The following is a 26,115-nucleotide window of genomic DNA, read 5'->3' on the forward strand; positions in this document are numbered from 1 at the left end:
ACAATAACAATATTATTTTTATGAAGCCTGAACCCTGCTTAAATGAAAATCATTTTAATCGAGACCGGCTGAACGCGTTAGAGTCGTTGCCTTAAAAAGAATTAAAAAAAAAATACAGAAGTAATATGGAAGCGGTTGAGGGTTTGACAAAGGACTTTTGTGACGAGGCGGGAATGAACGCCCGCGATTATCAACCAACCATTGTTGTTCCAAATTTGATTATTTCGTAGTGTTGTGACGAGGGAGTTATATCGATCGATAGTTAAAGTTTTTTTAGCGGACCAGGTTTTTGGTAGTTTTTATTTTTAGGTTGACGCTGAACAAGTGTTATCGGTATTTGAGTTTTGTAATATTAACAATAAAATCTCTACGTACATTTAAAAATACTTGCCCTGACTGACCAATTGATCTTTCAACAATAGAAATTTTGAATTAATACAGTAGGATCCTTTTTTAACGTAGATAAGTAATATATCTAAGAAATTCTACTCATAAAGGATAAAGTAGTTATCGTACCTATTTAATAGCGTATGCTACGTCCGAATCCAGTAGACACAATTAAGGACCAATATTATTGCACATGTATTACCTTACTATTTTTTGCAATTGTAGTCAGTTTTGTGGACTGAAAAATAAAGTAGAGTTGAAAGTTTGTGTGAAAGTCCGTCATTTTTCAAGTTATATTTATCCATAATAAAGAAGAAATTATTAAATAATAAAGAAGTACCTACATGCTTCAAGGTTTTTTAACGATCACGCCCTCACTGGTTTTAGAAAAATCCACGCGAGTGAAGCCGCGGTGAATTAGCTAGTAAAATAATATCAATGTTTTATATTGTGACATCATTTGGCTCTATTATTAGCTGTAATATTTTTCAAGATATATATTTTTATTACATCTGTTACAGTTAATAAGTGTAGATTGTAGTTGACATGTAAACTTAATAAATAATCTTAACACTTATTAATTTTAATTAATATCTATAAATAACTCTGACAGGCTGAGATATATATATTATTATTATTAAATAGTATGCCCGTATCTATTCAGACTATCATATAAATTATAAACACACCTTTAAAGAATAAAATCTTTTGAGATACACGGCGTCTTGTCACATAATATTATATAGGCGAAAGTTTGTGTGTGTGTGTGTGTGTGTGTGTGTGTGTGTATGTTTGTTACTCCTTCACGCAAAAACTACTGGACGGATTTGGCTGAAATTTAGAATGGAGATAGATTAAACCCTGGATTAGCACATAGGCTACTTTTTATCCCGGAAAATCAAAGAGTTTCCGCGGAATTTTTAAAAAACCTTCATCCACGCGAACGAAGTCGCGGGCATCAGCTAGCATCGAATATTTTGCTAACTGTTCAATGAAAACTTAATTGAACAATTAATTTTTTGTACATTTTTTAATGGTTACAACACAACTACTGTACCGCTAAGTCTAAAAAATTAGACTTTACATGCAGGTGTTAGGACTCCTACTAAAAATGGATTTTCTTAAATTCCACCAGAGTAAAGCTGGGGTGTGTCCACTAGTTAAGTTAATTGTATTTTTAATTAATATTTATGTTCTGTTACATGATGCTTGTATTTTAGGTCGCGTGGATCGTGGATTTATGTTTTTAAAAATTCCTAAGCCACTTTTTGTGCCACAACCTATGTTCGTGTCTGGGATGCAAGCTATATTTATGCAAATTTTCATCCAAATCGGTTTGAAATTGGCCGTGAAAAGGACACAGACTTACAAACACATTTTCGCATTTAAAGAGTATGAATTACCTACAATCACTAGTAAGAATTATATAACAAATAAATAATCCTCAACACCTCATTAATGTTAAGGTGTGGCATCTGGTATCCTTGTGATACAATTTAAGATACAGAATTATCTACTGTTACTGTGCCTTTTGTTTTAATAGCATAATTATTATGCACATTAGGCGTTTAAATTGTAGTAATCATCAACTTTTACGGTTCAAGCGACATAATAATAGCGCACTTTGAATGGCACAATGCGAAATTATCTCGTCTATCGACACACCATTTATCGATACGCACGAATCACTAATCGTTAAAGGAACATGTTGGTAGCACCGAACGTCAAATCTTTTACGCGCCTTTTTTCTTAATGACCGTCGATTGTTACCGGATGTTTTTTTACAATATTTCAGTTAAAAGGCTTGAATGGGATATAATTGGATGTAATTTGAGACATTGTTGTTGAGTGAACGAGATTAACAGGCGTCTTAAATTAAACTATTTATGTTCGTTATGTTGGCAGCGGGCGGCCATCTTGGAACGAGATCGGTAGTTAGATTTGATTTACGTTTAGGAGTCGGGAGGAAATTTATGATTAATTATCGGGGCCCGTATTTAAATATACGTTCGGAAATGTTATAGTGAGCTGGTTTGTTTGATAAATTATGAAGTTATTTGTCCAAAGTAATTGGTTTACTTAGCGAAATGGTTCAGGTAGGCGTACCGGGCCATAGTTTAAACGGAAATCATCTTGGCTATTACTTTTTTAGATAGCAAAAAAGGAGACTTAGCTTAAACGATATTATGTTTTTATTTACTGTTTATAACTAGACTTTAGAATTTGGTAGCTCACGACTGCTTACCACATTGGTACCTATACAGGATGTTTGGTAATTAGTATATAATGACGACACGTACCCATGCTACTTTGATCTGATAAATACAATGCTGAAGTAAAATGACGAAATAAAATTAAAAAAAAATCCATACAAAATTTTTTTTTTTTATGTCCAAGTTTTCATGGCCCTAACGTGCCCTAACTCACTAAGATCGTTGGTCTTTGCCTATCTAAAGATGGCCATGTATCTAGTTTAGGTACATCAAACAATTCATCAATTATTGTACTTAGACAGAAGCGTAGACCTACGGGCAGAGTCCGTAGGTATGTCAGTTTGTTGAACTTACACTCCTAAATCCTATCTCGTATCGCGGTAAATCACTTGGAATTACTTAATAAAAATTACTACTGCGGCTACCCATCCAGTTACTGACTTGAGTAAAAGTTGCTTAACTATGGCTTAACTCACACTACGCAATCATATTATGAAAGTAAAGCTAAACGAATGAACGTTTTATAAATGTCACAAAGACAAAAAATTTGCATTTCACCCATCCAGTAATCCACTTGGGTCAACGTTGCTTAACCTGTACAAGAATTACTTATTTAATAGACAATTTAGACACATTATACAGATATAGATACGAACTACGAACGTTAGATAATTAATTTTATCGATAAGAAGAGCGTCACTGTTGCTTATCTCCGTCGTAAAGCTACCAATTTATGTTTTTGACACTTCCCGTCGGGTTATCGATAAGTGTTGTAGTGTTGTACTCCATAAATCTTGGAATATTAGGCCCTATGCACACTTTGGTCCATTGAAAATAAATATTGAAGTGAAAAATTCTTTAGTAGATACTTCTACTGTTAGCCCTTATTCGCACGAGCGTTAAAAAAGCGTTGCGTTAAAACCCGGCGTTGCGTTGACAATACAAAGTGCGCGTTAAAAAAGCGTTGACGTGTGAACAGATACTTGGGAATGCATTTGGTATATTTGAACGCTTTTTAACGGACGTTAAAAAATGAAAAAGCGACTACGCACTCTATCAATGCACAGCTCAAACTACTGGACGTATCGGGCTGGGCATGCTGTTATGACGTATAGACATCTGCTAAGTAAGGATTATTGAAAATTCAACCCCTGAGGAGATAAACAGACAGACAGACAGACAACAAAGTGATCCTATAGGGGTTCCGTTTTTCTTTTTGAGGTACGAAACCCTAAAAAGGGGGTTGGAATTTGAGTAGTCCACGCGGACGAAGTCGTGGGCATAAGCTAGTCTTCTGTAGGTATATTATGTAAAAGGAAAAGCTGACTGACTGACTGACCTATCAACGCACTCTCAAACGGATCGGGCTGAAATTATTTGGCATTCAGATAGAACTATTATGACGTAGAGATCCACTAAAAAAGGATTGTAAAACAGGGGTTTGAATCATCGCGAACGAAGTTGCGGGCATAACCTAGTTTAAATAGATTAAAACTAGGGACACTAAGTAATCATGTAGGTACGAGTAGAACAAATCCGACAGCTAGTAAAGAATCTTCGATCGTTGCAATAGGTTTTTTACGGGTTTCTTTTACTGAGAAGGGATGACAAGAATGAATATATAATTTCTACAACTGACCTAACCGGGGTAAGAACACGCGATCTTGTCGTTAAACCTGCCACAATTATACACAACCTGTATGCACAATTAGGTCCAATACTATAATCACTACCCGTAATTATTATAAATGCGAAAGTGTGTTTGTTTATTGCTTTGTTCGTTTGTCCTTCAATCACGTCGCAACGGATCGATGTGATTTTTAAGTGGGTAGGGATAATTAAAGACCTGCCCGGCTAGCATGGGCAGTAGATAAAAATTATATCCTCCGATTATATCCACTGATGTCATAGAAATCAATAAATATAATCGGGGATATAATTTTTATCTACTGCCCATGCTAGCCGGGCTGGAGGGTGACAAAGGCTACTTTTTATCCCAGAATATCAAAAAATTCCGGGATTAAAAAAACTACTTACATCCATGCGAACGAAGTTACAAAGTGTTGGTTAGGATGTCGATAAATCGATATGTGGGTATAGGAATGTTGGCTTTAACAATATGTTATCATTAACATTAACAGGGCTCTCTCCGTCACTCGTTTCATACAATCGTAGTTCCAATTTCATTTGAATATTAAGCAACCAAAGTCCATGAAATTTTGCAGACATATTCTAGAAACTAATATCTGTGTCTGTGGTGTTTTAGATTTTTCTAAAAATATGTAGTTTTAAAATTACAGGGGCTCAAAGATTTGTATGAAATTTTTTAAGACCGCGTAACTTTGAAACCGAATATTTTAGCAGAAATCTGGAAAACCACAGACATAGATATTAGTTTTTAGAACCTATGTCTGCAAAATTTCATGGACTTTGGTTGCTTAATATTCAAATGAAATTGGAACTACGATTGTATGTAACGAGTGACGGAGAGAGCCCTCTTAATAGTAATTATGAGTGGTGATAGTACAGTGGTTAAGACATGGGGCTTCTATTCGGTAGGACAGGGGTTCGATCCCGGGCACGCACCTCTAACTTTTCGGAGTTGAGTGTGTTTTATGCAATTAAATTACAATAGGAAAGATGACTACTAGTCAAATCAGCGATTTTTATCAAAACGCTCGCTTAGTAAGGGAGCTAAAACTTGTATAAATTATGATCCCATTTTTTGAAGAATCACCAAAAAACGACTTCAGCGCGTGTGCAGCTGTAGTAATTTTTTAAAAATATGCATTATTTTTAACCCCCGACCCAAAAAGAGGGGTGTTAGGTATAAGTTTGACGTGTGTATCTGTGTATCTGTGTGTCTGTGTATCTGTCTGGCACCGTAGCGCCTAAACGAATGAACCGATTTTAATTTACTTTTTTTTGTTTGAAAGGTGGCTTGATCGAGAGTGTTCTTAGCTATAATCCAAAAAAATTGGTTCAGCCGTTTAAGAGTTATCAGCTCTTTTCTAGTTTTCTTGTAGAAAAGAAGGTTAGATAACCGTTAGGTTCTTAATATTATGTCAATTGACAAAAATGTCGAGCTGTCAAGATGGACGTTGCCTAAATACATAATTATTTATTTGAAAATGATGTTTTGGAAAACTCAGATACTTTAGATAGTAGGCGCGGAGTAGTCCAAGAAAATCAGTTCAGCCGTTTGAAAGTTATCAGGTCTTTTCGGTCTTTTCTAGTTACTGTAACCTTCACTTGTCGGGGGTGTTATAAATTTTTAATTTACACTTGTTAAAAATATGCATTATTTTTATGTGTAAATCTTAATATAATTTATATACTTACATAATTATAGACAGTCTATAAGTGCAAAGCCGCGGGGAAAAGCAATGTCCTATGAATAATTTATCATCATAATCTCCTAGTACATATAGCTAGGTATATCCATATCCATACTTATATTATAAATGCGAAAGTGTGTCTGTCTGTCTGCTTGTTTTTGCAGTCCAACAGTTTAACCGATTTTGATGAAATCTGGTACAGAGTTAGCTTACATCCCGAGGAAGGACATAGCTAAGTAGAAGTTAAAGAGTTTCCACGGGATTCTAAGCCCATCCGTTTAACCGATTTATATGAAAGGTACAGAGGTAGCTTGCAACCCGGATGTTGACAAAGGTAACTTTTTATCCCGGAAAATCAAAGAGTTCCCCAAAGTATTTTTGAATCCACGCGGACTAAGTCGCGGGCATCATCTAGTAATCACGCTAATGTTATAAAGGCGAAAGTTTGTCTGTGTGTGTGTGTGTGTGTGTATGTTTGTTACTCTTTCACGCAATAACTACTGAATGGATTTGGCTGAAATTTGGAATGGAGATAGACAATATCCTGGATTAGCACATAGGCTACTTTTTATCCCGGAAAATCGAAGAGTTCCTACGGGATTTTAAAAAACCGAAATCGACGCGGTCGAAGCCGCGGGCATCTTCTAGTTTATAATAAAGACTACAGTCTATACGAGCAAAGCCGCGGGAAAAAGAAATGTCCCATAAATAATAGTAATTATCATCATAAGCTCCTAGTACAAATAGCTATACTTATACGTTTATAAATTATGTATAATGTATATTAAGGTAATTGACATATTTCCTAGTAACATGTCAACATTAGTATGCTAAAAACAATATATTAATTAACGTGTTTCTTTATTGTGAAAGGCAATTGCATCGAGCAATAACATATATTATGAAAACTATAATAAATATTAGCTATAGGTATATATACTTTAGGGTTGACACCAACAAGTTATGAAAACTATTATGACACTGAAACCTATAATTAGATAAGTAGTTTGATTTTTTAGGGTCCCGTATCTCAAAAAGAAAAAAGGAACCGTTATATAGGATCACTTTGTTGTTTGTCTGTCTGTCTGCTTGCCTGTCGAGTCTGTCAAGAAAACCTATGGGGTACTTCCTGTTGACCTAGAGTCATGAAAGGTAGGTAGGTAGGTAGGTCTTATAGCACAAGTAAAGGAAAAAATCCGAAAATCGTGAATTCGAGGTAACATCGCAAAAAAAAATTAAAATTTAGTGTTTCAATTTTTAAATTAAGATCTGAAAAAAACATTAAGTACGTTTAAGTAAATCTTAAGATGCTATTCAATAATAATATAATTATGTAGAACACCCTAGATCCTCGAAAGGATGGCTTACAATTATCGACAACCCTAACTTATGTAAACCTACTCGTTTTTCAATATTTACCATTATAATGACCCTTATTACTTTTATCGTAAGTACTTTAATTGTTTGCAGGCAAGTTTCCAATGGTATGTAGTCAACATTATCTATGCCATAATATAAAGAAGGTTTGGCATATGAGTAATTAACTTTTTAATTTGTAATTAGGGTTGACACCTTCTTTGATAAATTGACTACTTGCGAATGGAAATATGGTTTTGTTTCGATGAATAGGTTTTGCTATCCCTATCCATATTATAAGTGCGAAAGTCTGGTTTTTTGTTGGTTTGTCCTTCAATCATGTCGTAACGGAGCAACGGATCGATGAGATTTTTTGCATGATATCGTTAAAGATCTGGTGAGGGACATAGGCTACTTTTTACCCTAGAAAGTTAAAAAGTTCCCATGAGGTTTTTAATATCCTAAATCCATGCGGACAAAGTCGTGGGCATCAGCTTGTATTGATATAATTTTATATTTATAACACTTTGTTGCATAAGTATCTATATTCGAGCTGAGGCCTGAGTCCCTAAGAAAAAGGACCTTACGTCGACTAAATACGTGAGTATAGCCGTAACAATCTATACTTATAATAATATCTACATTATATTTCATGATTTAAACCCATCCCACTCCTGAACACGGATGACACTCAAAATGAGAATGGGTTTGGCCGTATATAACCCGCCACGCTGACCAAGTGCGGATTGGCAGCCTTTTTTTTTGTTTATTTATTTGGATTAACAAACAGTAGCACGCAGTGATTACAAATAGTATAGTAGAATAATGAATTAAAACTTACGTGCTACCCACTATGTTAACCACATATGACTAATAAGTACTTAAATTAAATGTAAATTAAATTAACTTACAAAGTTACATTCATAAAGTGTTAGTAGCTAAAAAAAATATATATGACTTTACACACCTTTGAAAATATTATGGAGAACTCTCAAGCATGCAAGTTTCATGACAATGTTTTCTGTAGGTTACACACATATTTAAAAATAAATGTTTGAAAAAAGAAAAAAAAAACCTTCACTCAATATAATATATACGTCAAGACTGTTTTGTTGATATTGTTTATTTTATGTTGCGAGAAAAATAAAAACTATTTTTTACGAAGGAATTCGTGTCGTTTAATTATTTCATCATCAACGCACCGAGGATTCCTTTATTTTCTTTCACCTTAAAGCAAGTGACATTGTTTATCTAATTTGAAACCACAAGTGGCAGCCCTACGTACAATACAAGCCGTGGGTGGCGAACGGGGTGGCCTTGTAACGACGTCTGACATTTGCTAATGTCGTTATAATTGCAGAGATCGCCCTAACTTACGGCTCGCAGCGTAACTTCACAACTTACGTAAGACCATTACTTAGACGCTTTCAAAAGGGCTCACAATTTTTTCTTCAGTACCTAGTAAATAGAGTTGATATCAATCGATAATTCAAAGAATGTCAAAACTATTAAATTTGAGTATGTGAAAATTGCTTGGGCCTTAATTAATAATATAAAATGGTATTATCTTTTTAGGGCTCCGTATAAAAATGGCAATAACCATTCTGGTATGGCAGCAAAAGTTTGCCATCTTTTTTTTTATTCACTATAAGTAAGCGCTTGACCACAATCACACCTGATGGAAAGTGATGATGTGGTCTAAAATGGGACGCGTTTATCTAGAAGATGCCTATTCACTCTTGTTTTAAAGATACCCGGATTGTACACAGGAAACACAGATCGCGGAAGATCTAAACAAAATAAGTTTTATCGTTGAAACAGTTGATTACTGTAACCATATAAGTATTTATAACTACTTATATGTTTTTCTTAGCGGAACCCTCAGTATGATGCAGGTTTTATGGAATCGAGCTACAGTTCATACACAATTATTATAGATTTTAATCAACAGCTATCACATTTTTCTACACTCAAGGTTATGGAGCAGTAATTAGATTAGGCTTGCCATAAATAGGGTAAATGAATTCTTGTACATTTGTAGTACACATTTTAGTTATCCAGTAATTATGATACAATTATCATGCAAGCATTTCAACCCACGTTTATTAAGTAACATTAAAATACGAGCATGCGTACACTCTCGACTCATCAGCGTTAACGTCCGAGCGTGCAATTTGTAAAATGCGTGTATTATTTCTTTCCTTACTTCATAATTCTTCGGGAGTAATATGTTTCAGTGCTGACAGACGATCCAACTTCGTTGGATCCCAACATCAATCATGCAATCGTTTTAGCCACCCAATTTTTGTTGCTTTAAACACAAATACAGAAAATCTTTTGCTCTTAATCCAAGCCGAAGTTTGACATACCTACCTACTTAACTTAAAACCGCTATACGTTTGTTATAGACGGATTTATCTATAAATCTGTTGAATTTGTATAACCAAACAGCTTTTGTAAGAGATCTCTTTAGGAACACTGTTCATTCTCTCATACATTGTACTTATTGATATTTTTCTCAGATTAAGCAGATGTTATTCAGTTATTTGTTATTTAATTTAATATTTTCACTTTGAAACATTAGGTAAGCACTAAAATAATTCTTAAGAAATTAAATTATAATTGTATAAGTGGCAGAATAGGTATGTTAGAACTGATCAATAAATAATTGTATCTTTGCTATTTCTAAATTCAAGCAAATAAAATCTTTCCCTTTTCTTTTATTTTTCGAAGCTCGAACTGTATGAAAAAGTAATTGTTTATGAAAAAAGCTGATTCATAGTTCGGACTCTACAACTAACAATTGCAACCCGATCGCTGGTCGGGACCAACCAAATCGGCTCGTCTGTCAACTCTATGTAAATGGTTGATAGATTAACTGACTCGTGGTCGTTTAGCGGTAATCTTTGCTTAATTTAATTTTAATAGCCGTCCGCCATTACAAAGATACGCCGTACGACCATAACCTGTTATTACTTATTTGCAAGCTTGATATTATTTGAAACATTTTGATGTTATGCGTAACATTATGGATATATGGAGTATAATTAAGCTAATTTATTTATTTCATGGTATATATTTTGATATTAGAATAGTTAAATATTAATATTGTAATTGTTATAATGTTTCAAGTACTGTCAGCTCTCTACTTAAGAGGGGTCTCTCCGTCACTCGCTCCATACAAACGTAGTTCCAATTTAATTTGAATATTAAGCAACCAAAGTCCATGAAATTTTGCAGACATATTCTAGAAACTAATATCTATGCCTGTGGTTTCCAGATTTCTGTTAAAATATTCGGTTTCAAAGTTACGCGGTCTTAATAATTTACAAACAAATCTTTGAGCCCCTGTAATTTTAAAACTACATATTTTTAGAAAAATCTAAAACACCACAGACACAGATATTAGTTTCTAGAATATGTCTGCAAAATTTCGTGGACTTTGGTTGCTTAATATTCAAATGAAATTGGAACTACGATTGTATGAAGCGAGTGACGGAGAGAGCCCTGTTAATATTGTAATTATTATAATGTTTCAAGTACTGTCAGCTATGTACCTTGGCTATGTATTTAATAAAATGCGTACCTACTATCTGTCAATATCAGATAACGCACAGCTCAACCGTTGGGCTGAAAACTCTACAAGCTTTTTTTATTATTCAGATACAAGTTAGCCTTAATCTCACCTGGTGGTGAGTGATGATTCAGTCTAAAATGGAAGCGGGCTAACCTGGAAAGGATGTCGGTTTCTACACGGATCGTATAACGCTAAATCGCTTGACGGCTCGGCTTTGCTGGTAGAGTGGTAACTAACTACAGCCACTCCACTAGACCATTTTGCACATGAGATCCTATAAACAAGGTGTATCTAGTCCATACTAATATTATAAATGCGAAAGTGTGTCTGTCTGCTACCTTTTCACGCCCCAACAGTTTAACCGATTCTGACGAAATTTAGTACAAGGTTAGCTTATATCCCGGGGACAGACATAGGCTACTTTTTATCCCGGAAAATCAAAGAGTTCCTACAGGATTCCTAAAAACCCATCCGCTTAACCGATTTGTATGAAATTTGGTACCGAGATAGCTTGCGCCCCTGTATTTTATCCCGGAAAATCAAACAGTTCCCACGGGATCTTTAAAAACCTAAATCCACGCGGACGAAGTCGCGGGCATCCTCTAGTTACCAATATGTGAATTGCCAAGTTTACCTATTCAGTCTAGAAGTCGAACCCTCCGTGTGGAATCCGGCTCGCACTTGACCGAGTTTTTTTCGTCTAACTTTCATTTCTCCCACAGGTCCCGACATCCCAGGCTTCCTCCTCCAGCCCTTCAGGAAGCCGAAGCGGATCAGAACCGCCTTCTCACCCTCACAGCTTCTCAAGCTGGAGCACGCCTTCGAGAAGAACCACTACGTAGTCGGTGCTGAGAGGAAACAGTTAGCACAGGCGTTGAGCTTGACTGAAACACAGGTAAAAAATTATGTCTAGGTACTGTTTTTAACAGGGCTCTCTCCGTCACTTTTTTTTTTTTTTTAATTCACTATAGGTAAGCGCTTTACCACAATCACACCTGATGGAAAGTGATGATGTGGTCTAAGATGGGATGCGTTTACCTAGAAGGTGCCTATTCACCCTTGTTTTAAAGATACCCGGATTGTAATTGGTAGGAAACACAGATCGCGGAAGAGTATTCCAAACCTTAACCATGCGTATGAGGAATGAAGACGCAAAACGTTTCGTGCGTGTAGATGGAATGTCAACGACATAAGGATGGAAACTCGCCCGACGTCTTGCGGTTCGGTGGTAAAATGGTGAAGGGGGGACAAGATCGAAAAGTTCCTGTGCACACTCCATACAATCGTAGCCCCAATTTCATTTGAATATTAAGGAACTAAAGCTCATGAATTTTTGCAGACGTATTCTAGAAACTAATATCTATCTATGCTTGTGGTTTTCCAGATTTCTGTTAAAATATTCGGTTTCAAAGTAAGAAATTGGGGCTACGATTGTGTGGAGTAAGTGACGGAGATAGCCCTATTAAAACGAGACAGATGAATATCTTTTAAATAAATCTGTGTTTCGTTTTAATTAAATCTTAACAGGGCTCTCTCCGTCACTCGTTTCCACTCGTTTCATACAATCGTAGTTCCAATTTCATTTGAATATTAAGCAACCAAAGTCCATGAATTTTGCAGACATATTCTAGAAACTAATATCTGTGCCTGTGATGTTTTAGATTTTTCTAAAAATATGTAGTTTCAAAATTACAGAAGCTCAAAGATTTGTATGTGAATTTTTAAGACCGCGTAACTTTGAAACCGAATATTTTATCAGAAATCTGGAAAACCACAAGCGTAGATAGGTATTAGTTTCTAGAATATGTCTGCAAAATTTCATGGACTTTGGTTGCTTAATATTCAAATGAAATTGGGGCTACGATTGTATGGAGTAAGTGACGATGACGGAGAGAGCCCTGTTAAAACGAGACAGATGAATATCTTTCAAATAAATCTGTCTCGTTTTAATTAAATCTTAAGTCTGAGCACAGTCAAAGTGCGCTCTGTAAATCTCAGGCTGAAAGAAAAGATCGCTGAATCCAATTCGGCTAGGTAACAAAAAACAAGTGTAAATTAAAAATTTATAACACCCCCGACATGTGAAGGTTACAGTAACTAGAAAAGAGCTGATAACTTTCAAACGGCTGAACCGATTTTCTTGGATTATAACTAAGAACACTCTCGATCAAGCAACCTTTCAAACAAAAAAAACTAAATTAAAATCGGTTCATTAGTTTAGGAGCTACGATGCCACAGACAGATACACACGTCAAACTTATAACACCCCTCTTTTGGGTCGGGGGTTAAAAATAGCTATTTAGCAAAGATTCTTCAAATAAAATTGGCCTGTATTTTAGTAATTAGGTAATTAGTGTTATCTCAACGCGCTCGGTGCATTAAATATGCACTAAATAGGTCTATAATGTGAAACGCATGCAATCATCGCCCGCACTGAGGTGTAAAAACTATCAATGCTGTAGAAACTGGGCTAATCGACGCCAGCCGCGCCAGCCGCGCCCGCCCGGTGCACTGGCAGCACCAAACTGACAATTTATTACCTTAATAATATTATAATTGCTAAAAAATAGTGTTAATCTAATCAGTGGTTAAACGATAATAATAATCCACCCTTAAGGTGCACTAAACGGGCCCGTCCGCGAAATTCAAATTTAATTTGGTTTTTCGCAATTTGTAAACTAATGCGACAAAGTAGGCTTTTGGCATTCTAATAGCGCCAATCGCAGCATTCCGGGAACTAATATCTATGCCTGTGGTTTTCCAGATTTCCGTTAAAATATTCGGTTACAAAGTTACGCGTCTTAAAAATTCACATACAAATCTTTGAGCCCCTGTAATTTTAAAACTACATATTTTTAGAAAAATTTAAAACACCACAGGCACAGTATATTAGTTTCTTGAATATGTCTGCAAAATTTCATGGACTTTGGTTGCTTAATATTCAAATGAAATTGGGACTACGATTGTATGGAGTAAGTGACGGAGAGAGCCCTCCCTGTTAAGGGAATGAAAACCAATGGGGTACTTTTCCCTTGATTTTGATTGACCTTAAATCATGAAAGTCAGATAATAAAAGTTTTTCTTTATTTTTTTTCTTTCTTTGTCTTTTTGCACAAATAAAGGGAAAAATCCTTGAATTTGTGGTTAAGTACATCACAAAAAAAGTGTGTTTTTCTTGTACGATGCTACGGAACCCTTCTGTGTGCGAGTCTGACTCGCACTTCACCGGGTTTTTTCGGAATAATTCTCTCAAGCTATAAACCTGATCTTTCTTATCAGGAAATCATAATATACCACCTGTACCCAACTTGTTCTGCTAACCGTACAAGACACATGCAAACTGTAATGAGCCAATTAAAACGTTTTTTACAATTTTCAACTATTAAACAAAACAGACCTATCTCCAACTGTGAACGTCCATTGGTTGACGACAACGGTGACGACCTATATTTTTTTTTAAACCAGATCTTTCTTATCAGAATATCATATACAAACTGACGAACCTATATTATTATATATTTTTTTATATACACCAACATCTTCCATACAATTATGACTATAAAATGTACAAATTCATTGCAGCCAGCATTGCATATTTATGTCATACTAGCAATTCGCCCCGGCTTGGCATGGGTTTTACTTCTTATTTTTACTGTTATATTACTAACATTTTTTTTTAATAAAAAATAGCGGGCAAGTGAGCAGGCGGGTCACCTGGTGTTAAGTGATTACCGCCGCCCATGAACATTTTTAGCACCAGAGGTACTTTCGCAGCGATTTTTAATTTTTTTTTTGAAAATAAAATATGTATAGCCAATGTCGCTTGGGTATAATGTAGCATTCTACTGGTGAAAGAATTTTCAAAATCGGTTCAGTAGGTAGTTCCAGAGGCTACAAGCAAACTTTTCAAAGTCACGATCGCAGTCACCTCTGATTGGTTGCCGTTCGCTCACTATTGGCTACAATGCATTGTTGCAACAAGCATACCATAAATTCAACCAATCACAACAATTGCGTTTGTAATAATGACTAGCCGATGCCCGAGACTTTGCCCGCGTGGATTTTAGGTAAATCCCATGGGAACTCTTTGATTTTCCGGGATAAAAAGTGGCCTATGTGCTAATCTAGGATATTAGGTATATATCTCCATTCCAAATTTCAGCCAAATCTATACACACACACACACACAAACTTTCGCCTTTATAATATTAGTGTGATTGATGCAGGTTTACGGGAATCGACCTGCAGGTCTGATCGCAGCTAAGCGCTAGTCTATTAATTAAAAAAAAAAACTTGTTTTGCTATCGGTACGGGGCGCATGCAATTTGCTAATGAGCCACCAATTTAAACGTTTTTTATCATTTTCAACTATTAAATGCAATACTGATACTACATAACACATTTAGCGATTTCTTTACATTAACCTCGTCACTTCCAATTAATTCTAAATTTTAATAAAAATCTATATTTCTTGATTTATATGTAAATTATTTGGGTGTGTTGCATCCGTATAGCGAAATATTAGATGCTTTGCTTCTAACACTATGTACGATTAAGTAATTATCGTTTATTACGATTTCGAAAGTCGATTGTTTCTTTTATTAATTAATAATTACAATAAATTATTAATATGCAGGTTATTCTAATTAATATTTTTAATGCAAAATAATGTACGGTATATATCTAACGCAATTCAATGCATCCTTTAGTTGTTAACTATTGTACCTATTTAGATGTTTTTTAAGTTTAGTCGTAACTTGTAACTAGCCATCCCGACTTCGCTGGGATGGAATGAAGAAGAGAGAAAGAAAACCGGCCAAGTGCGAGTCAGACTCGCGCACTGAGGGTTCGGTACTCGGGTATTTTTTCCAACATTTTGCACGATAAATCAAAAACTGTTTATACCTACATAAAAATAAATAAAAACCTGTTTTAGGATGTACAGGTAAAGTCCTTTCATATGATATCCCACTTGGTATAGTTATCTTAGTTTGGAAATTGAAACACATTTTAATTTTTTTTTAAATGATGTAACCACAAATTGTGTTGTTCTTGTGCTATAAGACCTACCTACCTACCTTTCAGGATTCTAGGTCAACGGGAAGTAGGTACGCTATAGGTTTCTTGACAGACAGACAGACAGACCTTATAAGGGTTCCGTTTTTCCTTTTGAGGTACGGAACCCTAAAAACGTTTGTTTTCTGAAATAATTTCAGAAAATCCTTTCTTAATTTTTCCATAATTATCAAAACACGAACTCGGTCTGTTTTTTCTACAATTTTTCCAACAAAAACATGAATTCTATTAATTTATAAATTACCTCTAATACTTACTCTTAGCACAAAACTCGAGCTTACAGACATTTACTAAGTAACAACGCAATTTGTGATGAATTAGTGTAAATTAAAGACTTGTTATACAGTAAGATGTATACTTCTTCAAAGTGAGCAATGTAGTTACTGAAAATTAGACTTTATTACGTTAGACAAACGTTCAAAATTGCACGCGTATTTTTATCGTATACTATCTTTTGTAAGTGCAGTCATACATGACAGTTGACAGTTAGGGTACCGTAGTAAAAATGTAAAATGTTGTACTGTGTACACCTAAATGTACATGTCCATGATTACAAGTGTTAGGTTTATTATTGAAAATCGATTTGAATTGTTAGAAGTCATATAAAATTATTAATTAATTTACTGAAGGTAGTTCATTAAAATCGATAATTGACTCATTCGATATAATATGACCATACGATCTGTTGCAAATATCTATTGGGTCTAGCTTAACGAAAGAGTGAGTACATTTTTAGGGTTCCGTTATCCGTACCTCAAAAGGAAAAAAGGAACCCTTCTAGGATTCTTTGTTGCTTGGCTGTCTGTCTCTCCGTCTGTCCAAAAAATGAATTCCTAGGGTAATTCCCGTTGACCTAAAATCTTAACAGGGCTCTCTCCGTCACTTACTGAATAAACACAATCGTAGCCCCAATTTCATATGAATATTAAGCAACCAAAGTCCATGAAATTTTGCAGACATATTCTAGAAACTAATATCTGTGCCGGTGGTGTTTTAGATTTTTCTAAAAATATGTAGTTCTAAAATTACAGGGGCTCAAAGATTTGTATGTGAATTTTTAAGGCCGCGTAACTTTGAAACCGAATATTTTAACAGAAATCTGGAAAACCACAGGCATATAATGTATTAGTTTCTAGAATATGTCTGCAAACATGGACTTTGGTTGCTTAATATTCAAATGAAATTGGAACTACGTTTGTATGGAGCAAGTGACGGAGAGACCCACTTGCAGTGTTTTAAATAAAAGTGTTAGCTACGTATATCTCGTACGACGTTACGGAACCCTTGCAACTCCGACTCGCACTTGGCCGGTTTTTCTTTCTATTTAATTTTTTCGCCAATCAGTCTAAAATCGCAATGTTCTTGTATAGAAGTATAATTAACATGGAAAATTGCGAGGTAATGAGCCATGAACAGCTGTTAGGCTGTTATATTTATTACGTTTTGATGAGGTTTCTCGCGTTTTTTTGCACAATTTGTACTTTCCCGACCGTGAAGTCGTAAAGATCTGAATTAAAATGCCTTAAGGTATTAATTACGCCATGTTCTAATATGATGTAGGTAGGTATGCAATAGAGCGAGAATCACTATCTCTACAATCTCATATAGGTAAGTAAAAAATAATAGTAAACCGGTCAAGTGCGAGTTGGACTCGTCCAGGAAGGGTTTTGTAACTTTCGTGCAAGAAATAACACTAATGATTACTAGATGATGCCCGCGACTTCGTCCGCGTGGATTTAGGTTTTTCGAAATCCCATGAGAACTCTTTGATTTTCCAGGATAAAAGTAGCCTATGTGCTAATCCTGGATATAGATAATATCCAGGATTAGCACATAGGCTACTTTTTATCCATCCATCTCCATTCCGAATTTGAGCCAAATCCGTTCAGTAGTTTTAGTGTGAAGAAGTAACAAACATACACACACACACACATACATACATACACACAAGCTTTCGTCTTTATAATAATGTGAAGTGTGATGTGAAGTGTGATTAGTGTGATTTTAAATTTTCATGGTGGCTATTTTGAAACTTTTATAGTGGCAATAGATATGCAACATTCTGTGAAAACAAGTTACTACCTATTACAGTTCACGAGATACAAACCGCTGACAGACGGACAGCGGAGTTTTAGTAGGTAATAGTAGGGTCTCGTTGGCAACATTCGGGCTTGGGACCCTAATAACTAATATCTATACTTATGATGAATCTGTAACGGGATGATTTCTGTAAAAAAATACTTCCGTACGCGTAGTAATATAATAAATGCGAAAGTGTGTTTTTTACTGCTTTGTTGGTTTGTTCTTTAATCACATTGCAACGGAGCAACGGATCAATGTATTTTATGCATGACTAAATAAAGTTAAGAACCTGTAGAGTGACATACTTAGATTACTTTGTATATCAGACAAATATACAGGGTGTTTGGTAATCACATAATATAAAAGCGAAAGTTTGTATGTGTGTGTGTGTGTGTGTGTGTGTGTGTGTGTATGTTTGTTACTCTTTCACGCAAAAACTACAGGACGGATTTGGCTGAAATTTGGAATGGAGATAGATAATATCCTGGATTAGCACAAAGGCTACTTTTTATCCCGGAAAATCAAAGAGTTCCCACGGGATTTCAAAAAACCTAAATCCACGCGGGCGAAGTCGCGGGCATCGGCTAGTTAGTATATAAAGATGACACGGACCCATGCTACTTTGATCTGATAAATACAATGCTGAAGTATAATGACGAAATAAAATTATAAAAATTTCGATACAAATTTAAAGAAAAAAATTATGTCAAAGTTTTCATGACCCTAACGTGCCCTAACTCACTGAAATCGTTGGCCATCTTTAGATAGGCCAACGCCAACGATCTCAGTGAGTTAGGTAGGGCACGTTAGGGCCATGAATACTTGGACATTAAAAAAAAATAAAATTTTGTATGGAAATTTTTATAATTTTACTTCAGCATTGTATTTATCAGATCAAAATAGCATGGGTACGTGTCGTCATTATATGTCTACTAAATACCAAACACCCTGTAGAGTTCCCACGGGATTCTTAATATAAAAGCCGATCCGTTTAACCGATGCAGGATGGTACAGAGATACCTTGCTTGCATCCCGGGGACGAACATAGATTACTTTTTATCCCGGAAAATCAAAGAATTCCACTGGGATTATCGAAAACATAAATCCACGCGAACGTAATCGTGGGCGTCAGCTAGTTACGTAGATTAAGGTGTGATAATCACCCTAGTGATACTTCTAGTCAAATATTGGATAGTTTTAATCCCGTAAAGCAATGGGGTTCCTTCGAGATATAGAATGAACTAGCCGATGCCCGCGACTTCACCCGCGTGGAATTAGGTTTTTCGAAATCCCGTGGGAACTCTTTGATTTTCCGGGATAAAAAGTAGCCTATGTGCTAATCCAGGATATTATCTATGTCCATTCCAAATTTTAGCCAAATCCGTCCAGTAGTTTTTGCGTGTAGGAGTAACAAACATACACACACACACACACACACACACAAACTTTCGCTTTTATAATATTAGTGTGATTTCTTGTAAAAATGTTAGCAAAATTCTGTTGGTAAGAAAAGGACAAACCCGCCCTATAATAAATTTTGTCAAACTGTCAATTAAAAGCTCTTTAAAAGGCAATTTAGTCTGTCAACGTGCAAAATACATACATACACGCCAAAAACAACATGGCCGCCGAAAATGTTTCCTTAAAAACGTCTTCGCAAGCTCCAATAATCGAATTACATACGTAAACATTGTATCATAATAATTGTCCCACAGAGACTAAAGAAACAGATAGAAAGAATTTAAAGAAAGCAGAATATTAGAAGGTGGTATGGAGCATGAGTTTGTCGCTGCGTAGTCGACTAGACAAGCAAATTGTCACGTTCGTCAAATCTAGTTGACTGGATAATGTAATGCATACTAGATGCATTAAACTAAAAACTAACGGTTCAAAATTTATTTCAATGCAAGTTGTAGCCTTTGCTTCTAATTTGATAGCCAGTGTCATGTTTGGTTTGACAGCTTTGTGGAACACAGTAATTTTATTCGGAACAGCCGCTCTACATTTAGTTCAATGGTAAAAACACAATCTTTCATTTATTATGGATGGGCAAACATCCTGATTTGACCCTCTCCATGCAAAAATTTTGGTTTTGAAAATATTAGGAGGAAGCATTATGATCTTTATAGTTCAGTTTTTTAATTTATGTCTGTCTGTTGGTCTGTCTGGCTGTGTGTCTACACACTACACTCTGAAACTACGAGACAAATATGATCACACAGCATTGTCACATTTTTTTGAACTTGAAAACTTACACTCAGGACTACTTGCAGTGTGTAGAGCTTCTTTAAAATTGACTTCTCCGGATATGCTTCATTTTTTGTAGCCTGTTTTCTGTTTATATTTTTCTTAAGTCTGTGTTTTCTGTATATGAAGAGGGCAGCTGTATGCAATTTAGTTAATAATATAAAATTACAGGCTTTTAACCTGTTTTGATGGAAAAATGAGGTTTTTTAACGTCAGACAACATTGTGAATAAGAACACAGACAAAAAGCACTTAATTGTTATTAGTTTGTTCAGGGAAAGGCGAAAACATGTGGAAAAATATGATGCAGGTAGTTTGATCCTGTGTTGATAATAATACCTAATAGTTTTTGAAATAAATGTATTATACCAGCTGTACCATATTATATGTATTATATAGCTTTAGGTATTATACCAATCAGTCCTTTCACAAAGTTACTCCTCTAATCACACTTCGAACTTTATCCTAATCCTACTAATATTATAAATGTAAAAGTGTGGATGTTTGGATGCTTGTTAATCAATCACGCAAAAACTACTGGACTGGACTATACTATGCAATGCCCTGAATTAACACATAGGCTACTTTTTATTCCGGAAAATCAAAGAGTTCCTACGGGATTTAGAAAAACCTAAGTCCACGCGGACGAAGCCGCAGCTTATTATCTTCCATATTTTCCAGCTCCATAGCTCCATATTTTCAACTAAACATGAGTACTTAATTCATGTTTAGGCCTATTTAGGCTATGTTTAGGTAAAAAAATAGGGCAAAACCAGCACAATTATAGAAAAAAATCTTCGTTAACTGCCAGAATACATAAAAATATATATGGTCTTTGTTCCTTCTGGCCAAGTGCGGATTGGCAGACGTTATGGAGAACTCTCAGGCATGCAGATTTCCTCATGTTTTCCTTTACCGTTAAAGCAAGTGATACTTCACACTAATATTATAAAGGAGAAAGTTTGTATGTGTGTGTGTGTGTATGTTTGTTACTCCTTCACGCAAAAACTACTGGACGGATTGGGCTGAAATTTAGAATGGAGATGGATTATACCCTGGATTAGCACATAGGCTACTTTTTATCCCGGAAAATCAAAGAGTTCCCACGGGAATTTTAAAAAACCTACATCCACGCGAACGAAGTCGCGGGTATCAGCTAGTAGGTAATAGTTACTTAAAACGCACAGAACATTACCTGTAATATCACGTATAAATTATGTTAACCGTACGTACAGTTAACAAGTTCCCAAAGTCAATACAAGACAACCCCCCGTGTTAGGGCTGCGGGGTGTTAACAAGCGGCGCCCCGCGGCTCCGCCCAGCGGATCATCTTATGAGATATGGGGTGACGGGCGCAGGCCGTTAGGGTTATACCTACTTATAACTTAGTATGAGAGAAGCTTCCTTAGCGCGCTTCCCAGAGCTTTTCATACAAACGTAGTTTGGTTCTATTTGAATACTAACTTATACTCGCAACTTCATCCGTGTGTACTACACCAAACCCCTATTTTACCCCCTTAGAAGTTGAATTTTCAACAAGAAAAAGTGGAAAACTAAAAGTCGACAGAGATTGTCTTAATAAACGCTGAAATATTATAGTGAAATTGTTTTTCTTTGTCGCTTGGTATATTTTAATGTTGAGTACATGTTATATTTATGAACTCAGAATTTTCTCCTATTTCATTTGACACCCCACTCGATACAAGAGCAAAAAAAAATTTCTGGTGACCTTCCCCCTTTTTTCATGTAATATCCGTTATGTCAATTTTTTTCGTATAAATGTAGCCTATGTCACCCGGACCTTTACGACGAATCGATTGACACCTCATTCATCAAAATCGGCCCAACAGTTAGGCGCTACGGTGGAACACACAGAATCTGGATACAAACATACACACATACATACATACAAAGACTGCTAAAATCATAACCCTTCCTTTTGGCTTTGCCGCAGTCGGGTAATAAAGGTCTTTGCCCACTTGTGGGATAGCAGGGTATTACAAAATTCAGTCACGTGGTATAAAAATAACTTGATATCCGGTAATTTCCCGGATGTAGTTATTACGGGGTCATTTTTGGTAACTTTATTGCATTCAGTTTTATTGTATTCATTATTGTTTATTGTATCCATATCCGGTGTAAATCTAACGACTTTATTATTTTTGAGGCTCTATTGAAATCGTTGGGCCTTTTCAGTGCCGTCATATTTTTTTAGGGTTCCGTATAGCAAGGAACCATAGTTTCATCCAGTCCGTCTGTCTGTGTATCACAGTCAAATAAAATATGTATTAGGCTAAAATGTAGTACCTAGTTAAATACACCACCAATTTTTAATTACCATAAAATTTTTAAGGGCGAATACAACCCTAACCTCTGAAAATAGCAAGTTTTTTCAAGCTGATGTAAGTAAAAATTGCTAATTTAGACTTACGTGGTATTTATTAGTTTTGTTTTATTTTATTCAGATACAAGTTAACCCTTGACTGCAATCTCACCTGATGGTAAGTGATGATGCAGGCTAAGATGGAAATGGGCTAACCTGGAAGGGGGTAGGTATGGCAGTTTTTATTAAAACTACACCCACTTGGTTTCAGCTGGTTCAGCTTGATTTGGAACAGCTTCGCTGATAGGGTGGTAACTAGCCTCGGCCGAAGCCTCCCATACCAGTATGCATGCAGATAGTGATATTGTATAAGTGCAACACTATTGTTATAGACAACAAAACAAAATGATACTAACATAACTTTCTACCACCTACCTATCAGTATACAAGTGTAAATTAAAAATTTATAACACCCCCGACAAGTGAAAGTTACAGTAACTAGAAAAGAGCCGATAACTTTCAAACGGCTGAACCGATTTTCTTGGATTATAGTTAAGAACACTCTCGATCAAGCCACCTTTCAAACAAAAAAAACTAAATTAAAATCGGTTCATTAGTTTAGAAGCTATGATGCCACAGACAGATACACAGATACACACGTCAAACATATAACACACCTTTTTTTGGGTCGGGGGTTAAAAAGAACAATTATACCAAAGTCGTACATCAATATAACGATCCGTAAAACTCCTAAAACTTCTCAAATTGCCAATTAACTAACAAAATATGAAAGGCTATAACATAACAATTATAACAATTTCATGCAAATTCGTGATGTATCGCATTTTGTATACGATGACAATAAAATTTAATTCGATCACATCTGCCGGCGGTAGAAGAACCAGTATAAAAGACCCGCTTTGATATAAAATTGATAGTCTAAGAGTTAGTAGACGTTTTTGCTGACTTCGTTACATTTTTTTTAAATAATACTAGCCGATGCCCGCGACTTCGCCCGCGTAGATTTAGGTTTTTCGAAATCCCGTGGGAACTCTTTGATTTTCCGGGATAAAAAGCATATGTGCTAGTCCAGGATATTATTTATCTCCATTCCAAATTTCAGCCAAATCCGTCCAGTAGTTTTTGCGTGAAGGAGTAACAAACATACACACACACATACACACAAACTTTCGCCTTTATAATATTAGTGTGAAGTGTAATGTGATTAGCCATAATCATGGCTAATATTCCCCTTCCCCTCCAACTATGCGTAAAGCTTATTTTAGAAGTAGGTACGAGAATAGTGCGACAGGTAGGATTTGAATCCGACCTTTCGGAATTCAGCCCGCTGCGTTCTGTACCTAATCGTTGAGCTATTGAGGCTCATTTCGAATAAACCATTAAGGTTACACGTAATTTCTCCATGCAAATGTATTACATCTACTATTCTATTATTTATTGTTCTAACTTCTAGATCTACAACCGCGCCAGAGATCGATTTATCTCTCCATTATCCATGCCCAATAATATGGTAAAATTACATTTGTCTCGGAAGTTATGATCCTTGAAATATCTGTATTTTGAGGCAACTGCGTGCGTAAATAAATCCTGTAAGAAACTACAATGTTACAAAACTATTGACTTTAGGTAAAGCAAACTAATCCTAATCCTAATATCCTAATAATATTACAAATGTGAAAGTGTGGATGCTTGTTACTCAATCACACAAAAACTACTGGACGGATTTGACTGAAATTTGGAATGGAGATAGATTATACCCTGGATTAACACATTGTCTACTTTTTATCCCGGAAAATCAAAGAGTTCCCGCGGTATTTTGAAAAAAGTAAATCCACGCGGACGAAGTCGCGGGCATCAGTGTGAAAAAAGCCTTATCAAACTGGTTGGTCTATTTATTCACTAGCTCCTAAACTACGCGCTTTCAAGTAAAGCTCTCAACCAACTGGTCCTATAACGGTATAAGAGTCTGCAAACAATTTTGATGGAAAGGGGGAGCCAAATCCTTCGAAATAGAACCCGCACTGTATAAATAAAGGGTGTCATCCAATGCCCCCAAATACTATTAAGTGCTTATGTACCCGATTATACTCCCTCACGAATTACGGGAACGAGACAGAGATATACAGAATCCTGTAAGAGCAAAAGAGACGGGTATACAAAGGGGAGATGCGCAATTAAGGGGTAGCATAAAGTTACGAATTGGGCCAGAATTTAAGCGGAAAGCTATTTATCTGTGTATTACTTTATTGTCGACCCATTAGTGCGAGGGAGACAGATGTATGGGGTGGGAAAGAGAGGCGATTATGCGACAAATTGGGGTTGTTAGGCAATTGTAATTTTTACGCCCGTTTCGCGTTTCGCTACTGTCGTTAGAGAGGAGTTTTATACGGGGTGATCCTTTTAATTCGATTTCATTAGATTATTTTATTACTAGCATTTGCCCGCGACTTCGTTCTGGATAGCTAATCCATAAATACAAAAGCGACAGAAAAACAATTTTACTATAATATTTCAGCGTTTATTAAGACGATCGCAGTCGGGTTTTAGTTTTCAACTTTATCTTGTTATGATATATTATAAGTGTAGATTATAACTATAGAGTAACTTTAATAGTAGTGATAGTTTAAAGTTAAAAAATTAACCACAAAATAACTCGTACTTCCATACTTTATACTAATATTGTACATGCGAAATTGTGTCTGTCTGTCTGCTAGCTCTTCCTCTTTTGACAAGTTAATCGATTTTAATGAAAGGTACCTACAGAGTTAGGTTTCATCCCGGGGATCAACATAATATGCTACTTTTTATCCTGGAAAATCAATGAGTTCCCACGGGATTTTAAAAAACCTAAATCGACGCGGACGAAGTTGCGGGCATCATCTGGAAATAAAATAAGTGATACTAATGTAAGAAATCTTATCAAAACCATAGGTATAAGTAATACTTAAATGGTTCTAACAATTTAACCTGAAATTTTATTTCGACGCACCCTGAAATTCGATGCACCCTCTTTGTATGAAAGAGACAGTTGCAAATACACGCTTGGCAAAGATCAATTGGTTGGTAATAACAAATGCATTGTCACAAGTAATTGGGTAGTCGGTTCATTTCTCGGTACTTTATAATTTGATTAAGGCTATCCTTGCCAATGATCCCCCGTCGATTTCCTACGTATGATATTATTGTTCTTATCTCTATCTGCCCTGGTTCGTGCATTCTCGGTTCCTAGATCGGTACATTTGTGATAACCAAATTTCAAATTGCTGTGATTGGCTGAATTTACCATGTTCTTGCTGCGACAGCGAGTTTGAGCCACTAGCGGAACAATGTTAGCCGGTCAGAAATGATTGCAATTAGTCAACCTGTTTGACGTCCGTGTTCTGTTTTCGATTACAAAAAAGAAAAAATTGTTGTTGCAATCATCAATTTTAGCAAATAGTGAAAGAGAGTCGGCCAATCAGAGGTCACAACTACCGTCACACTTTCTGTCACACTA

General features: G+C 35.8%; 1 protein-coding gene across 1 annotated transcript in view; it reads left to right on the plus strand.

Moving 5' to 3' along the window:
- LOC123877697 (homeotic protein empty spiracles-like) overlaps window positions 1–26,115 on the plus strand; it is a 58,220-nt gene that overhangs the window by 17,973 nt on the left and 14,132 nt on the right. The window contains exon 2 of the mRNA XM_045924543.1: window positions 11,594–11,766. Within this exon, the coding sequence (XP_045780499.1) occupies window positions 11,594–11,766 (173 nt within the window). The remainder of the gene's footprint in view (window positions 1–11,593; window positions 11,767–26,115) is intronic.

Source organism: Maniola jurtina, chromosome 24 (assembly GCF_905333055.1).
Source record: "Maniola jurtina chromosome 24, ilManJurt1.1, whole genome shotgun sequence".
Lineage (NCBI taxonomy): Eukaryota > Metazoa > Arthropoda > Insecta > Lepidoptera > Nymphalidae > Maniola > Maniola jurtina.